We start from the raw sequence: 17570 nt of genomic DNA on the forward strand, positions 1-17570 counted from the left end.
TATCAGATCACTTTAAGTTTCCACAACATTCTGCTCCGGTAAGTTTTTCCTTCAGCCCACCACGTGAAAGTACTGATTTGGAGCAGCACTAAAATAATTTCAGTAGTATACACAATTAAAGTGTAGATACCTCTCCCACCACCTTTCGCAGACACTGTTGGTGTCCAAACTAAGCAAGAGAAGTCACCACTTAACTGAAGAAATTGATACTTGGGATTGATTTGCCATTTACATGCACATTATTTCCCTTACACCTGACTAAACTTTTGTACTGAACAACTTTTCACATCTAGAAGACAAAGTCTTTTAGCTTAGATTGGGAAGTAAACCTCTTGACAGTTTTGGTGGTGTATTTTTTTTTCCTTTTTTTTTTCTTTTGTGTGTGTGGGGTTTTTTTGTTGTTTTTGGTTGGTTGGTTTTGGTTTTAGTTAGTTTCATTTTGTTTTTTGTTTGTTTTGTTTGAGGTTTTGTTTGGTTTGGGGGTTTATTTGTTTTTCTTTCCCTGCTTCATAAACCTGCCGGTACAGCAAGCCCTATGCCGAAGAATGAGTCTTACTGTTTCCTCTCAGGTACGTGCAATCTTCCCCAGACAACCTAGCCCTTGTTAATGTTGCTGGATAAGCTTGCTTCAAACTTTCTGTAGTATTAGTCTCCTAGTAGCTGTTTTTCTTTGGAGTGACCAACGTGTCCTTCAGCTGAGCCTAAAGAGTGCTTGGCAGACCTCCTATCCTGCATAAACTTAACACTCCTCGCATTCAAGGCTCCCAAGATGGCAACTGTCATGTATTTTTATGCACAACTGCTTTCACAAACAATGCTAGTTAGAGAATACATATGCAAAAGGTAAGTGTACATTTTGGGGCTCTAAATAAAACTTCTGCAAATGAAATCCTTATTTCCCATTTAACAAAGCCCTTGTGTTTTCAGCAAGATTAGTCAGCTATTGGAAATCCCTGTAACAAGATGCTACTGAACTGAACATGCCCAAGGTGAATCAAGGTAGAAACTTGTGGAACAAATGAGCAGCTGGATAGTGTCCACAGCTGAAACATCCAACATCAGCTGAAAGCAGGTCTCTCTCACAAGCCAATGAACAGTTGGTGTATACTCATGGTGTAAGTCCAATTTTTCTCCCTTTTTGGTAGTCAGCTTGCTTGTTAAGTCACATAGCAAAAATGCAAGATTCAACCTACGCTTTCCCATAAGATTGATTTCCCTGCAGGGCTTGTCTCAGACTCTGCTGCGACTCTTCTACACCCTTCCATTCCTGGTCAAAACACACCACACCTTCCACATGAGTCAACAGAGCTGGGCAGCATCTCCGGCAGCAGACGGGGAGGCAGCCGAGAGGAGAGCCCTGCTGTACTGCAGCAAACAGTCCTTCACCTCAGCATTGGGTAGGATGCTCAGAGAAATGCAGTCTTGATCAAAAATATTACTAGGAGATTGCAACAAGCTACACTTGAGCTTGAATTAACCAGAACAGGCAAGGTCACTTCTGGTGAAATATTCACAGGGACAAATTCTAATTTGCCCAGATATTTAGTTAGCGCACGCAAGACAGCTGGAAGTCTTTGCAACGCTCTCAAATGACGCTGTTTGGCAGCTTATCAAACTAAATGCCTTTTGCCTGTTGACAGTATGAGCACATCATTTTACTTAAGCATTATTCTGTTCTCCCTTGGTATAATGTGTCGGTTTTGAGAAACTGCTGTGTCCCAGAGAAGACTGTCAGGGTTTAGCTTTCCTACTCCTTTTCTATGACAAATTGATGTTGAAGTTAAGTTTCCAGAATATGAAAATGACAGATAATATATTTTGACATACAAGATGTGTAAAGAATAATACAACAGAAGCTGTCTCTACTTTAACCAAGTGATGCGGTGTTACACTGGGAAGTGCACTATTTTTGAATCCCAGAAATACTCCTGCTTTCCTTAGTACAGATGCTTACAGCCTTTTCTTGTTTAAAGTGCTGTGCTCTTTCCCCTGCTATTCCATGCAGGAAAACAGGACATGCAAGCCAGCATAAGTTTTCTGACACTAAGAACTCAATAAATACAGAAACACAAGTTGCTGCTTCTTTTGCAGTTGATTTGTTAATTTGGAATAAAGCCACAAGTTTTAGCAGTTCGTGTCCCAGAAGAGGTGGGCCTGTCTCTGCTTGATACCAATGGAAAAGCATCCAGTAGCACAGGAGAGAGGATCCAGCTCAGAGTTTTAAAATTTATACACCTGCAGAGAACTGTTTGGTTGACTGTTTTGGGGCTTAGCTGTGGGTGCACATCATGGGACAAGCTGGGAGTGAAATCCCTCCATGGTCAACATGACGCACAAGTGAACAACAGGAGATGTCCGAACAAAGTACTAGGCTCATGCCAGGGACCCAAACCGGAAGACAAGCCCAGTGAGAAGTGAAAATAAACTCTCCTGGGGATAGCACAGAATTTTTTCAACTTCAGGAGCCAAAAATTAGAGAACTAGAAAAGATAGGAGGGAAGGACCCTATTGCACAGGAGACATCGGGCATGGAAAGTATGTTTTATTAAAGAGTCTTAATCTCACCTACCAGAACTCTCTCCTGTTCGTAAGTACTTTTTCTTCTAACATGTATTTTTATATTCTAACAAAATCAGCTATGAGGGCTGAAGGCCTCCAAATTATGCTCATATAATTGAAAAGAGTGGGTGGTTCCCCCATGCAGCTCAGGCCAGCCCCAGGCTTTGCTGCAGCACCCTGCAAGCACACAGGCTGGTACCCAGCTCCCATCAATTACTTTTGGGCAATCTCAGCAGCACCTTTCAGGACCAACCTGTACACTTAGGGCTATGAGAAAGACAGAAATACCATTCAGTTTTACCTCAGATATTGCTCTGAGCAAAGCTTTTCCTGCAATTTCACATTTTAGAAGTGAGTTATGAAATGTAAACAGTTCATCATGAAAAAAATGGATAGATAAACACCATATTGCACAGGACTTACACAGTAAACAACTCAGAGGCCCTATACCCTGTACCACCAATCTTTGTGGATTTCAATGGATGCATTTAGACTACTGTGTAACATACACATTTTATTTATGTCTTATTGTGTATGACTGAATTTAATAAAACCCAAAATAAGATCTTCACGACAAAAGAGCATGAAACAGCACTTAGAATTTATTGCAGTAGCACACTGTGGATGCTGTAACAAAGCAGCATCAACTCCTCTGTGCCACATTGTTTTAATGGACAGAAACTGTACCAGTAGCTACGCGTTCCTTTCAGACCAAGACAGGAGACATCACTGCCATCGGTCAGACAAATGTTTCTTGTTGGTCTGTTCCACAGCTACATAATAAGTTCCCTGTCATTTGACAAGCCCATCGTAGGATTTCTCTATCTGGTTTTCCAACATGATCACATGTTGTCTGTAGTCCCTGCATCCCAATGAAGGATCATTGCTACAAGCAGGGATGATACATCATCCTAAAGTCATACGCAGGATGCTACCCACATCCTTTAGCAGATGTGGCCTTCAAATATCTTACAAACACATCTCAAAACTGTTGTCTCAGGCCAAGTGACGTCTGACTGGCAGTTATTTTTTTTTCCTCAGTTTGTTATTTGGATCTCAGTTACCTAAGGAGAGCTTTCATGATATACCACATCATCTGCTACTCCCCTTCCAGCTTGCAAAAAAGGACCTGAACTTCAGGAAATCCAGTCACGTTAAAGAAACTGAAATGATTTTAAGATCTGTAAAATCACTCTGATTTAAGGATCCCACAATCTAAATAAATGACAGCTGAACAGGAGGATTCATAGCAATGTGCTGATTCATAAAGCAATAAAACATCCAGCTAAGCAAACATCACCCCAGGTCTTCTCAGTGATACGGGTAAAACTGACTTTGGCAGACCCAGAAATGTAGAAAAAAATGCATTTCTGTCCTCATCCAGGAGTCAGGAAACTCACTTTCTTAATGGTAGCAGAAAAGGCAATGGAAAACAAGAAGAGACACTGAAGACCACAGTGCTTCAAACCCAGTGAGGTTTAAAGGCTAGGCCAAGGCTCAGAAGCCACCCTTGTGAGGGGGCCTCTCTCCTTCCACTTCACTTTCTTCATCATCCTGGGAACACCCCTCCTTCCTTTGGAACCCCTCAAGCCGCCCACACCAACCCCTTCCCCTTGACCACCACTCCACCTCTGCATGCACCCCAGCCAAATCTGCAAGATGCCTCCATGTTCCTCCCCCAGATCAGCTATGAATGCACCTGTTTTGCCATGCATGAATTAAGGAGGGACAATCCAAAGCAAAACTTAATTTTAGCATCCACCCAAATTTGCTGAAGTTTTGTGCATGAATCTTCTCATCGCAAAAGTATTTAAATGTGAAGGGACTAACAGAATAGCACATCAGAGTAATCCAGCTGTCAGCATCAGTCTTCATACGCTACCTCAAAGAAAGAAGTTACTAAGAGATTGTCATTGCTCATCTGTCTCTGAATTTCTCAGCTCACCACCAAGAAGTCATCTTTGTGGACTTTCTGCATTTAGTACCTGTGTGGCTGCAAAAATCCAATTCAAGAGAGAAAGACAACACACTTAAGCTAGTTGTTTGTCTACTCAAAAGCAGCCTTTTGAAGATTTATCTAAACTTATCAAATATAATAAGTCATTGGCCATAGGACAGTCAGTGTCCCTTGACTCGTTTGTGTTGAATAGCAGGTTAGTGTTAGAATTACCCAGATGAGTATTTTATTACATGAATATTGCTTTTCAAGTCACAAAATGACAGAAGTCACTTTAATCTCTGCTTAGAGGAAGTGATCAAATTTACAAAAACACGTTAAGCTATGCAGCGATGTTAAAAGGTAACTCTACATTACCCACTTGAAAAAGCTCAAACTTTCTCCTCGTTCAGAAAACCAATCCAAATGTGTCCAAGAGCAGAGACATTTAAGATTCTCTGCCAGTATTGATAGTATTTTTCTCTTCCTTCATCTCTCTCATTTACTGCACTAGTACAACAACAGGTAACAGCAAATATTTTTTAACAGTTTGGTCTACATCAGACACTTAAAATAAATGCAATGCACTTAAAATAGCTATGAACAATTTAACTGCAGCATGTTAAGCTCTCGGAAGAATGGCAGCAGATAAAGCCCTCACAGGAGACAACTATGCTGACAAACAAGACTCCTCTCACCACAATCCAGCACAGCCACAATTTGTTAGATATCAGTAATAACACAGGGTAGCAAGTATAAATGACCACACTGCTCAAGTCAAGCATCCTGCAAATTTAATATTGACAGCAAAAGCTCCAAAGAAAAACCACGGCCTTATCAAGGTAGAAAATGTGTCTATTCAAATACAAGATACATTTATTTTCTCATGTCTACTAATCACACAAAGTCAAAATGCTCTGACAGCCTCTCTAGCTTATGTCATACCATTTTGCCCAAAAGGCCATCGCTCAGCTTTTGCCAGCTACATTAATTCACAGTTTTGCTTACAGCTTGAAAAGAGAGCCCATCAACACCACCAGTTTTGTGGAAACCTTCACTTTGGTCAGTTTTGTAGCATGTGGTAGTTATAGGAGTATAGTCTGGAGAAAGACTGGTATAATAGTGACTGCCAAATACTTCCCATGTTTTGGGAGCAACAAATAAAAAAAAAACCAAAACAGTGACTTCCACTCCTTCTAAATTGAAGGCTCACAAGAGAAAATGTATGATTTTTCTCCAGTTTAGTGAGGTACAGATAAATAAATTGGAGGAAAAAGTCAACTTTTCAGATATTTTTCTCTGGTTGCTTCTCAAGTTTTCAAAGGAGTCCAATCTTTCTTACATTTTTCCAGTGGCCTGAAAGGAGTTCCTAAAAAGTATTTTTAAGGTTTATTCCTCTTTTTCAAATTCCTTACAATTTTGCTTTACCATCACACCAACAACAAGCCCAGAGCTAGGTAACCAGTGTAATAAGATAGGTATTTTTATGCTGATCAGCATTCTTGACACATTCATGCTACACACCCTACATTGGTGTGATAGTTTCTTGATATGATACTTTTGGCTTCAGTTGATGATTATGAAGATTCACCCAATCATCTTGTAAACTGATACAGACCTGCCTACAGAATTATTGAACCAACATGAACACCTGTGTTCAATAGCAAACAAAACTTTACAGCACTAAATCTCATTGAAGAATATCCACAGTAACTCATGAGACCTCTGCTGAACGGAATAACTTATAAGCAATTATTTATATTTATACATAAGGAAACTATGATACAGTATAAAACAAAAATTATGGCAGGATTTCTGGGTGTATCAAAAAGTCATGAGTAAGCCACAGCAATTGAGCAATAAAGCATAGCGTATCTTCTGCTCGTATGCTTGAGAAATTAGTATTGGTGTGACTTACAAAGAGCAGCACAATTAGGACAACAACATTAAACTTAGTGTTGTGGACAGGTGTGCAAATTAGCCCTCAAAGTCATCAGCCTTGGAAGCCTGACCACCCTATGACAAATAGCAACCTCTCCAAGCTCTAACAAATTCTGGGATCTTTTTTTTAAAGTTGTTTTTTCTCCATTTGAGTTAGTGCTACAGGAACACAAAACTATAGAGAACAAAACCCCAGCTATACACAGTAAAGAAAATACAGACCCTTGGAATTACAATAATGCTGAGCTCTCTGACACAGAAAAGTTACATGTAAAAATGAACTAAGGTAGTAAAGCAGACTCCATGACTTACCTTACCCTGTTGTTTCAAACATGAATTTAGAGGAACATCTCCACTCTGGGAAGCTTTACGAGGTCTTGACATTGTACAATTTTTTTTTTTCCCTAAGATAAAACCCTGTTAAATAAAATTGACAGTTGCCATAGACTAATAAAAAAGAGCTTCTCCTAGGAAACTTCCTTTTATAAGCCTCACCATAGGTGTGGCTAAATGACTAGCTCCACCCTTCATCCTACCCAGAAACTCAGCCTATTAAAACTTCTCTGGAGCAAGATAATAATTTTGTTAACTTGTCATGTGTTTTGCTTTTAAAAACCAAAAAAAGTAGATACTTAGTTGATAGTGGGAAAAATGTAGATAAATAAAATTAAAGTTTTCTTTAATATTTACAGTTCCTGCAACATGGGCTACAAACATTTAGTGGGTGAGCTTGCTTGGCGGTTTGCTTTTTAAAAGCACTGCTGTAACAACCTGAGGGAAGTCTAAGAGCTTTCAGTATTTATTTGTATTAGGGATGCATTATATTGAAAACACATATATGGACTTGCAGCAATTGTTACTTACATCACTGCAACCCATTAAGAGCCTCCACCACCAATGAAGGCCTCTGTTTTCATCACTCACATCATGAAGATGATGCAAGATCAAAGCCATTTGCATGCCTCATTAAATCACACACATGCCCTCACTGTGGAGGGATCATCATCACAAAAAACTAGAATATGTTCTTTTGTCCTCTAACTACTCTACATCTTTAAAAAATAGTTTTTTAAAAAAAGGTGACCATATTCTTGAGGCCTAATTCAAGAAGATGTGGAGATGGACCAGGATGTTGCTACTAAGGCAATATTGCCTGCAGAGTTATCTGTCGCCTTAGTACAAACACATCTAGATGTCCGTACTTGTTTCTTACTCAAGTTTTTATACTACCCCAGCTGATAGTTTTTTGTATTTAAAAATACAAGTATGAGGAACTACAAGTTTAGCACTTAATGTTTCTTTTCACTTAACAGCTGAGGTTATCCTGGCACTCCTGCAGGAGCTTGGGTGTGAAATCAGAGTTCTTGAGGGGTTTGGCAGGAGCTCAACTATGCTTCTATCATCTGGGTTTGCTTTCAAGGGAGCGATTAGGAAATTATGTTCTTGTTAACAAGATCTGCGCAAGTAATGCCTATTATGCCCAACATTTCCTGTATTTAGTTGAAGTGATTGTTCCATCTTGATATTAACAGATGAGGTATTTTCTTGAGAATTAGTGGTTTGGGCCAAATCTTAACTTTAAAAACTATTACAAGAAGAGCATTCACCCCTTCTCACAGAAGTGTGCCATTTCTTTCCGAAAATGCTAACTTTAAAATATCTGTATCCATATGGAACTTTTACTATGAAATTAAAAGACAATCTTAATACTGCCTGTGCTCCTCTTCCCCCACCTCCCAGAGTGCCAGATAGAGGAAAAAAAAAACACTTTAATTGCAATAAGAAATTTTGCTTAATAAACAACAGTATTCACTTTTCATTGCTTCTATACCTCTGCAGACAAGATAAAGCATCTTTTACTTTGAAATCCATATTAAAGGGATGTCCCTTTTTGTAGCTGAAAGTCTGTAATCTGATGCTATACCATACATGAAGGCAAAAATTCTGCAGCATTCTCCAATGGCAAATGCAACCATTTCACCTTTTAAAGAAAGTCTGATGATTCTAGGAAAAAGACAACATCTTGGCAAGTTCAGAAATTATAAACCTAGCATGTGAGAGTAAGGAAAGCAGTTCTATTTAAATGCAGAGTTGGGAGAAATACAGACAAGCTCATGCTCCTCCTTATGACTGAGAGGTCCTCTAGCAGAGGTGGGTACCGTGGGCAGGCTTCATCTATATTTGCTTCAGTAATGACTGACAAAACAGGTCAGCTCTGACATCCTCGGCTGAGTTCTCTCTTATTGTGAATCGATGTTCCCCAGGCATAGTGGGAGAATCCAGGGGTGTGGGAGAAGGAAGGAGGAATGTCATGGGAGATGGGCAAAGCCAGGAATCAGGGTATGAGAACTAGCATGTTGTGCTCACTGCAGCCAGCTCTGTACTGATGCACTTCCTAGGCTGGGGCTTGAAATCATGCTCTGTTTAGAAATACGGGACTGGGAGGATACCAGAGATGACACTATAACTTTTAAAGGATCTGAAGTTTCAGCTGGTACTAACTATACCCCAGGACTAAAACGTGAAATGGCGAAACAAAATCTGGTCTCATCTGTAGCAGCTAGCAAATAACATCAAAAGAAAAAATGCTCAGTGCCTGGGATTTGCTCCTAATAAATGCTGCACATGGCGGGGGGCGGGGGGCGCGGAAAAAAGGTCTTATGGTCTTATTTGCTGAATATCACAAAGAGCTCTTACAGCTATGAGGGTATACCTGCTCTGCCTGCCAGAACTACTTTATTGCTATCCTACTGGCAAACACAGCATTATGCAGCTGTAGGAGAAATCACACTTTTTGCCATTATGACCAGAGGAAATTGCTAAAGCTTGGTTGACCAGATCATCTTTTAGCAGCTGAAACTAAGAGAGGTGAGCGCACAGCTGCCAGGAAGGGGCGAGCAGGTTAGTCCTTGCTGAGGAAGCACTTCAGTCGCACCCATCTCTAATGGTTTCATCTTGGTTTTACCAGCTGCTACCATGCAAAGGCAAGCCTTAAAAGAATATTTGTTTTCCTGAGCAAGGACAGTTGTGGAAGCTTCTCTAAATCTGCTCATACTTAGCAAGGCATCAGTGTTTAAAGTACAGAATTAACCTGGCTGCTGGCACTTCACATTCAGGAGAAAACTTAGACTGAGTTTTAGTCTCGGTTTATTCCACAGTCTCCTCCCTCTTTATGGACACCTGGATCAAAAGCTCTTGGTTTGACAAAGCAATGTGTTCAACCCTGAACACAGCGACTGCTTCTCACTCCTCTTGGTAAGGCACGGCATTTTCTGGCTCCTCTGCTTGCCTGGGGTGAGGCTGACCTGAACTTCTTTGCTGTACCCTTGCCTTTCCTCCTGAACCCATGATCGGGCTGGAAAACACCAGATAGTTGTCAAACAGCAAGCAAGTCTCTGCCTCTGAAAGAGGAGTTTAAAGAGTCAGTGTTAAAACATCATGGTCAGTCAAAAGCAGGAACCCACATCAGCAAGGTACCCATCAGAGCTTCAGGGGTATCTGTGGTGCCATCGGTCAGTGTGTTCTGCTGTTAACCCAGAGGCTGGTGGTTTGACCCCCCCAGGAATGGGTTTCCCTTTCCCTACCCATGGTGGGGGGGTTAGAACTAGGGGGTTGGAACCCTACCCGTGGCGGGGTTGGAACTAGGTTCTCTCCGACCCAAATGGTTCTATGGTCCTATAAAAAGCAGAGGCTATCCAGTTCCCTGGGCAAAGGCATTAAAAACACCTGACAGAATTACAGCCTATTTTGTGGTGAAATCAGTATGCAGCAAAGGGGAAGAGACACAACACAGATAAGGAATGTGAAAAATCTCATAAAAGGGACTGTGTGAGAAAGAAAGGGGCACTCCAGAGGAGCAGCCAAAGCAGCAGCAGCAAATGGGTGCAGGGTTCTTTCCAGGCACAAAAAAACAACCCCAAGTGGCTGAAAGCCCAGACCTTTTGTTTTCTTAACAGAGTTTTTTGTCATCGTCTGGAATTATTTAATCCGCACTTCAAAAATCTTCCAAGATGCAGCCAGCCTAGGGCTGCTGGTCAAAACTTCAGCAAATTCAGTTTCCCTCTGACATTCCCCAGACTGTTTTCAGCTGCACCTCGCAACCCTCACTTCCCCTACAGAAATGTATATTCCTAGTAAATTTCCTGTGGCTTGCTAACAAGGCATAAAGATGTTTACAACCAATTGCCAATGTCTAGTCTCTGCTATCACTAAATTTCCTGCTTTTTTTTGCCAAATATTTCTCATTATTATGATTGACACCAAAGTTCATGAGGGAGTTAAAGGGTTAATGGAGTTGAAAGAAGTAGAATAAAACTGACTATAAAAGGTCACTGCAATTAATAATGGCTGAGAACTTGAGCTGCAAGAAAAATATGTACGAGTCAACTGAAAAAAAGTGAACAACTCTAAGACTTAGCCCGTAATCTTGCATACTTTATGTCAGGGTGTTTAAATATTTGTTTGTTTGGTAATAACTAAATCATTCACCTTTACAGCAGACCTGCAGACTAACCTGTTGAAGTGGAACAGAACTGCATGAGTGGGATGTCCTACCTTGGCCACCAACCACTCCGGGGAAACCCCAAAGCACATGATGCTCTATGAGCATCAAATGCCAAGGCAAGTATTTGCTCTGCTGGTGGAGTCTAGTTGTGGAGTTTAGGCAGTAATCCTGATAAAACAGGAGTTCTTTGCTGCCTCTGTGATTAGCTTAACTACAAACAGAAGTCACCTGTTCTCCTTTTGTGTGTACAGGTCTATTAATACAAACGATGTGCTCATGCCATCTGCCAGTAAGCTAATTCCAATTTTTCAAAGCAAAACAGACACTTTTTTTCAGGTGTTTGGAGATGTATTTATTTGGCCACAAGATATAAACATTGCCAAAAAATATGTGCATTTGCAATTACTCCCGCAAGACTATCTTCTGAAGTAATATTAGACATGAAGAACTCAGTAATAATGGTAATCGAGAGAGTTATTCATCTATTGCTTCAGTTTTGCCTCTGAGACTGGGTCTTTGCCTCCGGCTTGCAAATATTCTTGGATTCAGGATCATAAGCTTGCCAAGGGATGCCACATTCCCAGCAGACGTGAGTCATGAGATCCAAGGTTAGTATGAAGTGACACATTGCAATGAAGCTTCAAGAATTAATTCACTCACAACATTTCTACTTAGTCTGAATATTGTAAAAGCAAACAAAACATATTGTTTTCCTTTGATAAAACCTGACATGCTTTGCTTGCAGGTGTGATTCAAACTGTCAAAAGAGATTGATACTACTATATATTAAACCCAGTATTAATTGAAATATAATATGGTTACCAGATGAAAGCCTGTTTTGATATAATTCCTCTGGAAGGAGTAGCCTGAGAAGACATTCAGCCATTTCATATCAGATGTTGCACAACCAAACCATGCAGTGAAATCAGACACAGATTTTCACCTGTTGACTTTAACAATTCTGTTAAGATTTACTAGATGGAAACAACTTAGGCGTCAGAAGCTTATCGATGATAGGCCTGCATGTTACAACCTTCTCCCCTTCTCACCTGTCAAATCTATGCAGGACTTGTATTTTATGGGAACTTGTTAATTTAAAGTGGTTTGGCATTGGTAATTAGATGAACTTGAAAGCTTGTAATTTATGTGTGTGGTAGATTATCCATTGTTAGGACCCTCCTAGTTTTATCCTTTCAGGTAAAAAAAAAAAATATAATAACAAAACAAAACAAAACAAAAAGTGTAAATTATATACTCAATATCTGAAATTGCCTTGCTGAAGAAATGCCATTGGCTTATTCTGGGAAGGTGGAAATGTAACATGGTGAGCCATTCTCAGAAGAAAGTTGGTTAAAGATTAGGCTCCTGTAAAGCATCAGAACTGTTTCTAAACTTTGAAATTTGAAATGGGAAAAAAAAAATTTGAAATCTGGGGTCATTTGAAGTTCAGGGGAGTGAAGCTGAATGAATGCAAAACTCTTCAACACAAGATTCAGGAGCTTCTGAGACTGAGGCAGCGTTCTCCCAAGTTCATCAAGCCTTTCCCCACAAACTTTGCAATGTTTTCATCTTCTCTACCACCTCTCCTCCTCTTTATCACCATCAAGCATCTTTACCAGACCACTGTAGAGCATTGTCCCCTCCTTATGGCTGCAGCTGCTGACCAGACTTGAGCATACTTTCCCTACCTGAAGCCCTGCTTTTGCTATAGAGACTCCATTAGACAGCAGGGTTGATTTCTTTCAGCCTCTTAAAAGTATGTTTTGGACACAGCCATAATAAAAATACCTCAGGGCAGCCCTACTGCTGGCTGCTGATGTTGGGCAGTGCTCCCAGAACAGGCCTGTGCCTAAATCTTCCCTGTCCTGTGACTATGTGCTGGGGCTATGGTTCAGCCCACTGGGGACAAATGCAACATGAAATGGTTTTGAGGTGCAACTGCATCTTTAGATAACAATATGATAACTACTTGCCCTGACAGCTTTCCTAGGGCATTCTTGTTTTCAGGATCCTTTCCCAGCAGTTCATGTTTTGCATTCTCCTCTCTATAAGCCCTGCTGACAGTCCCCTTTTCCTTTACCTGACTTTCTCAAATGCAGGAGATTGGTCACTGCTTATTCCTTACAGCCCATGAATTGTCTTTTCAAGCCGCTTGAAAAAAATACCTGGTTTGAGGCTCTTTCTTCCCCCACCTTTCTTGCAGACAGACTAAAACCCATAGATTAGAGCACCCTTAGAGCACCCATAGCCCTGTCAGAGTTCAGTCTTTAAGTTCACTGCCCCTAGAGATAAGCATTGCAGAGACCATCAGCAAGGAGGGTCCACAGCCACCCCACGACAAAAAGGATGCAAACACCGTACATGCATTTCCCCAAACCACCTCACCTTTTCTCTAGTGAGAAATCGAGCCCTGCTGATGCTGCAAGGATTTCACATTGGCAGCTGTAGCTATCCTCAAAGGAGCTAAGCCAGCACACTTATATACATACACACACATATACACATATGTAAAAATCAATAAATAACATATATAAAGGTGCTGAAGGGCTCAGGATCTCACTTAAGCCTCACCCAACAAGAGGACATGTGCCATGACACAATGGTTGGTCTTTGGGCCCTCAACAACCCAGAGAAATGCTGTCCACGTGCTCCTCACCAGGACTTTCTGCATCAGCAGCCATTCTCCCTCCACATCCCATGCAAACACCGGCCCAGCCAAACTCTTGCTGAGACAACAGCTCACAGTTTTTAACATGATATAGTATCACTCTCCAGAGGTGCCCAAGGGGAAAATGCATTCCCAGTAACCTAATTGTGTTAGTCGAGTGTTTCTCTCTCCTCTGGAATGAAGCTATTTTTTAAAAAGCTGATCTGCATTAAGGTTTCAGTGTTGCAAATCTTAAGACAAGAAGGGCGAGGATAAAAGTAATTTTAAGATAAATTTGAATGACATGCTTTAGCACAAGTTTTAGTAATTTTCAATGCCCTCAGATTTCTTTCAAAGATTAACTGAGGATGAATTCTTGTGATTATCCATTTGGAGTGAGGGGGTGTGGGTGGGTGGAGGAGGTGTCATTTATTTTCTAACTCCTCCAAATATTTCACTGGCATTTGGGTGAACGGTCAAAAAATAACACAGAAAAATGCTAATTAGCCAAAAGAAACACTGGTAAATAGTTGAGAACACTTGGACCTGTAAAAACTGAAAGAAACCTGATTTGAGAGTTTTACTGTCTGAGGGGCCTTAGATTTAGAATATCAGACAACTAAAACTAAACCAGGGCATTACAAATGAAATCATAGGGCTGAAATAACTATCCCAGCCCCAGACTACCAGTCAGCATTATCAACACCTAGGTTATTTCCAATGCAATTTAGAAGGACTCCATGTCCTTCCAGGGAAGCTGTCCCCACTACCATTGTAGACAAAGAACTTCTCCTGCCTGAGGAACAAAAGACAGGGCACCAGAGTCTCTGTTCCTTCTCAGGGGAAGAGACACGCTACAGGAAGACTTGACCTTGAAGAACAGGTACCTGGTAAGTGGCCAGCTACCAAAAGTTTTAAATAAGCAGAAGACACCTTAAAGGACCAAAACATACCCAGCATCAGGCATTGTAACACAGTCTGACAGGGTAATTGACCAAGTTATACCAACCTGCTGTGGCACACCCCACAAAGTGAGGTCATAGAAAAATATCCATACTTTCCTGTCTCTGAAACATGTCTAAAAGGCATAGGTATTTCACAGACACCAAGTCCACAAGATGTTAACTGCCCTTTATGCTGCTGTCCCTGGCTCCTTCACCCTCCTACTAAGCCAATCCTTTTCTCCTTATGAAGCTCTAGCAGCTCATGGATTCTGTAGGCTGGACTTGAGGTAGACTGAAGGAAACAACACTTGCCCTCAGGAAAAATCAAATTTATCATCTGCTAGTCATTTCTGAAGCTCTTGGTTGTATTTAAATAGAACATACAGCATCTCAGTCAGCTTTCTCTGCTAGCAACAGGATGAAATTTCACTGTTGCAAGAGCAGTGTCATAAATACTAAGTGTTTTAGGAGGATGGAGACCTTCCTGTAACTCAAACACTGCACCCACAGGAGATGGCAGTAGGTGAGTTAAGGGGTCATAACCCTCCTGTCCTTCACTTTGGGATGATTTTCACTGCAAGGACTTTGCTAACAAGCAGCCATTGAATCTCAGCAGCAGTTGCAGATAACCCCCGTGGGAGACAAAGACATTCTGTGCTGTTTGTATCTTCTGACTGCTTGTGTGAAGGCCCATCCCACACATCCAGTTGTGTGAGTAAAGACGTAAACAAGGATTAAAACAGGCATCCCTATATCTCGAGCAACAGAAATGGAGTGAGCAGGTGTACACCAAGGATTTGGAGAGCATTCAGCCTGTGACTTGTGTGTATGGTTGCTCATACAGATGCTGAATAATAAATATCTCAACATGCCCTTGAGATGGTACTTCTAAATACTTAGCTCTTTGCTGAGGCAATTGGAACCTTGACTAAAAGATTTATCCTGTGACAGTTTTACTGTAGAAGTTCTTACACAGTTCATTTGACTTCAAAAGACATGTTTCAAAACAGCAAGTGCATCTCACAAAATAACCTGTAAGCTGTATGATACTTTGTTTGAAATACTGTTCTGATATTCCACTTCTAAAATGTCATCTCTGTCCCAGTGTTTATCTTCTCTAAAAACATAGCAAAATTGCTACAGTGTATCTTGCAAAAAGTTTTCACTTTCTTTACTGCTTTAGATTTCTCGCTATGTTAATTTATGAGCTTATACTATTAGCCTCACTTCATTTGCTACACAGTTTGGGGCCACAGATAAAAAGCAAATATCCCTTTGGGAAGCAAGTAAAGTACAAAAAGGACTATAACTCACTCACCATAGAAAGCACCAGAGAGTTGTTTGTTTGAATTATTAGAAGTTGTTTAAAATTTAAAAATTTAAGTGGTATTTTTTTTTTCTGCAAGCTCTCATGTGCCACTACTGCATAGGAAGCTCGCGGCTTCAGGTAGCGCTAATATCTGCCCATAGTCCTGTGTCTTTCTTCACAGGATCTGCCACGCTCTGTCAGTGAATGCAGCATGCTGAATCATCAGGCTTTTAGGTGCATCCCCTGGAGTGGGATTTATTCATCACGGAGCGTCCCTAGCACACAGCACACCGAAAGAAAACTCCTTTCAAGACACCATTACCAGAAGCTGCTTTGGACACTTGCAACTCAGCAGCAACATGCAAACTGGTTATACATTGCAGGATTTTAAATTCATCCGGTAGTAAGCGCCTTCCTGCTTTTGACGCAAGACATTGCAGAGCCAGCCAACAACTCTTCTGTTTCTCAACTATTCCCTGTCGACAAAACAAACACAGAAACACGCTTCTCAGCCCTCAAGCCCTCTAAATACTAATTACTCTTTAGGGATGCTGCTTATTGTAATACTCCTGAGATTTTTCTGGCTTAATCTCCGCAGGATAGCAGACTCATGAGGTTTGTTTTTGTTTTTCGCACTGCCTGCCACAGAGCTAAAATTTCGCTTCCTTTTTTACAAAAAGTGACCCGATACCCACCGGCTGCAATTCCCCGAGCTGCCCACGGGTGACGGGATCGCCCCGCGGGGGACGGGTCGGGGGCTGCAGACCCCGACCCGTCCCCCGCGGGGCGATCCCGTTACCCGAGGCTCACAAAGCCGCCCACGCCCCGCAGGGCCGCTCACGCGTGGCACGGCACGGCATCTCCCGGCACCGGAGCCACCCGGCCGCTCCCGGTGCCAGCGTGGCACAACCCCCGCTGCTCGCCTCACCTGCTTCGCTGCCGCCGCCGCTTTTCCTTTCTCCCGCCCGCCCCGTTGACAGCCCGGCTTTGTCCGCCCGCCCCGCTCCGCTCCGCCCCACGCGGGAGGCGCCACGGGAACCTCCCCGGGCACGGCACGGCACCGGGGACCCGACACAGTCTCCTTCCTTGTCCCGGAGAGCGTTTCCACGCATGGGGCTGCGAGTGCTGCAACCCACACCTGGCTGAATCACTATTGTTATTACTTATTGTTGTTAAGTTAGTTATATATTTTTTATTTGAGATTTTAGATTTTTTCCTTCCCTTTTCCTTTCCCCTTTCATTTCCTTGTTCACCCTTTTCTTTTTCCTTTTTCCCTTTCCCATTTCCTTTCCCTTCTCCTCTCCTCTCCTCTCCTCTCCTCTCCTCTCTTCTCCTCTCCTCTCCTCTCCTCTCCTCTCCTCTCCTCTCCTCTCCTCTCCTCTCCTCTCCTCTCCTCTCCTCTCCTCTCCTCTCCTCTCCTCTCCTCTCCTCTCCTCTCCTCTCCTCTCCTCTCCTCTCCTCTCCTCTCCTCTCCTCTCCCTTTTTTCCTCTCTCCACGCTTTCACTGTCCCTTTCATCTCTCTTCGTCTTTGGCATAAATTTAAGCTCCTCGCTTGCCTTCTGCCTCCCTCGGCGGCTTCTGAGGGAGCGCAGGCGGCCCCGGTCCCGGCGAGATCCCGGGCGGGCGCGCAGCCCCCGTGGCTTCCCCCGAGCCGCCGGTCCCCGGGCTCCCGAAGGCGGTCGGACGGCGCTGGGGCTGCGAAGCGGCTCCAGCATCGCCCCTCTCGGTC

The 17570-nt window shown here is 42.2% G+C and overlaps 1 protein-coding gene across 2 annotated transcripts in view; it reads right to left on the reverse strand.

Moving 5' to 3' along the window:
- Positions 1 to 16792, reverse strand: part of MAPRE2 (microtubule associated protein RP/EB family member 2) — a 102766-nt gene extending 85974 nt beyond the window's left edge. Inside the window, exon 1 of one of the 2 annotated variants that reach the window (XM_082046351.1) lies at positions 16769 to 16792. Coding sequence is in view for 1 of the 2 variants with exons in the window: in XM_082046349.1 (XP_081902475.1) it covers positions 6749 to 6820 (72 nt within the window). In the remaining variant the exon portion in view is untranslated. Of the gene's footprint in view, positions 1 to 6748; positions 6871 to 16768 lie in introns of those variants that run through there. The other variant, XM_082046349.1, reaches the window with a different exon arrangement.
- Between the last annotated feature and the right edge of the window lie 778 nt (positions 16793 to 17570).

The sequence above is a fragment of the Streptopelia decaocto genome (genome assembly GCF_964273445.1).
Source record: "Streptopelia decaocto genome assembly, chromosome: 2".
Taxonomy (NCBI): domain Eukaryota; kingdom Metazoa; phylum Chordata; class Aves; order Columbiformes; family Columbidae; genus Streptopelia; species Streptopelia decaocto.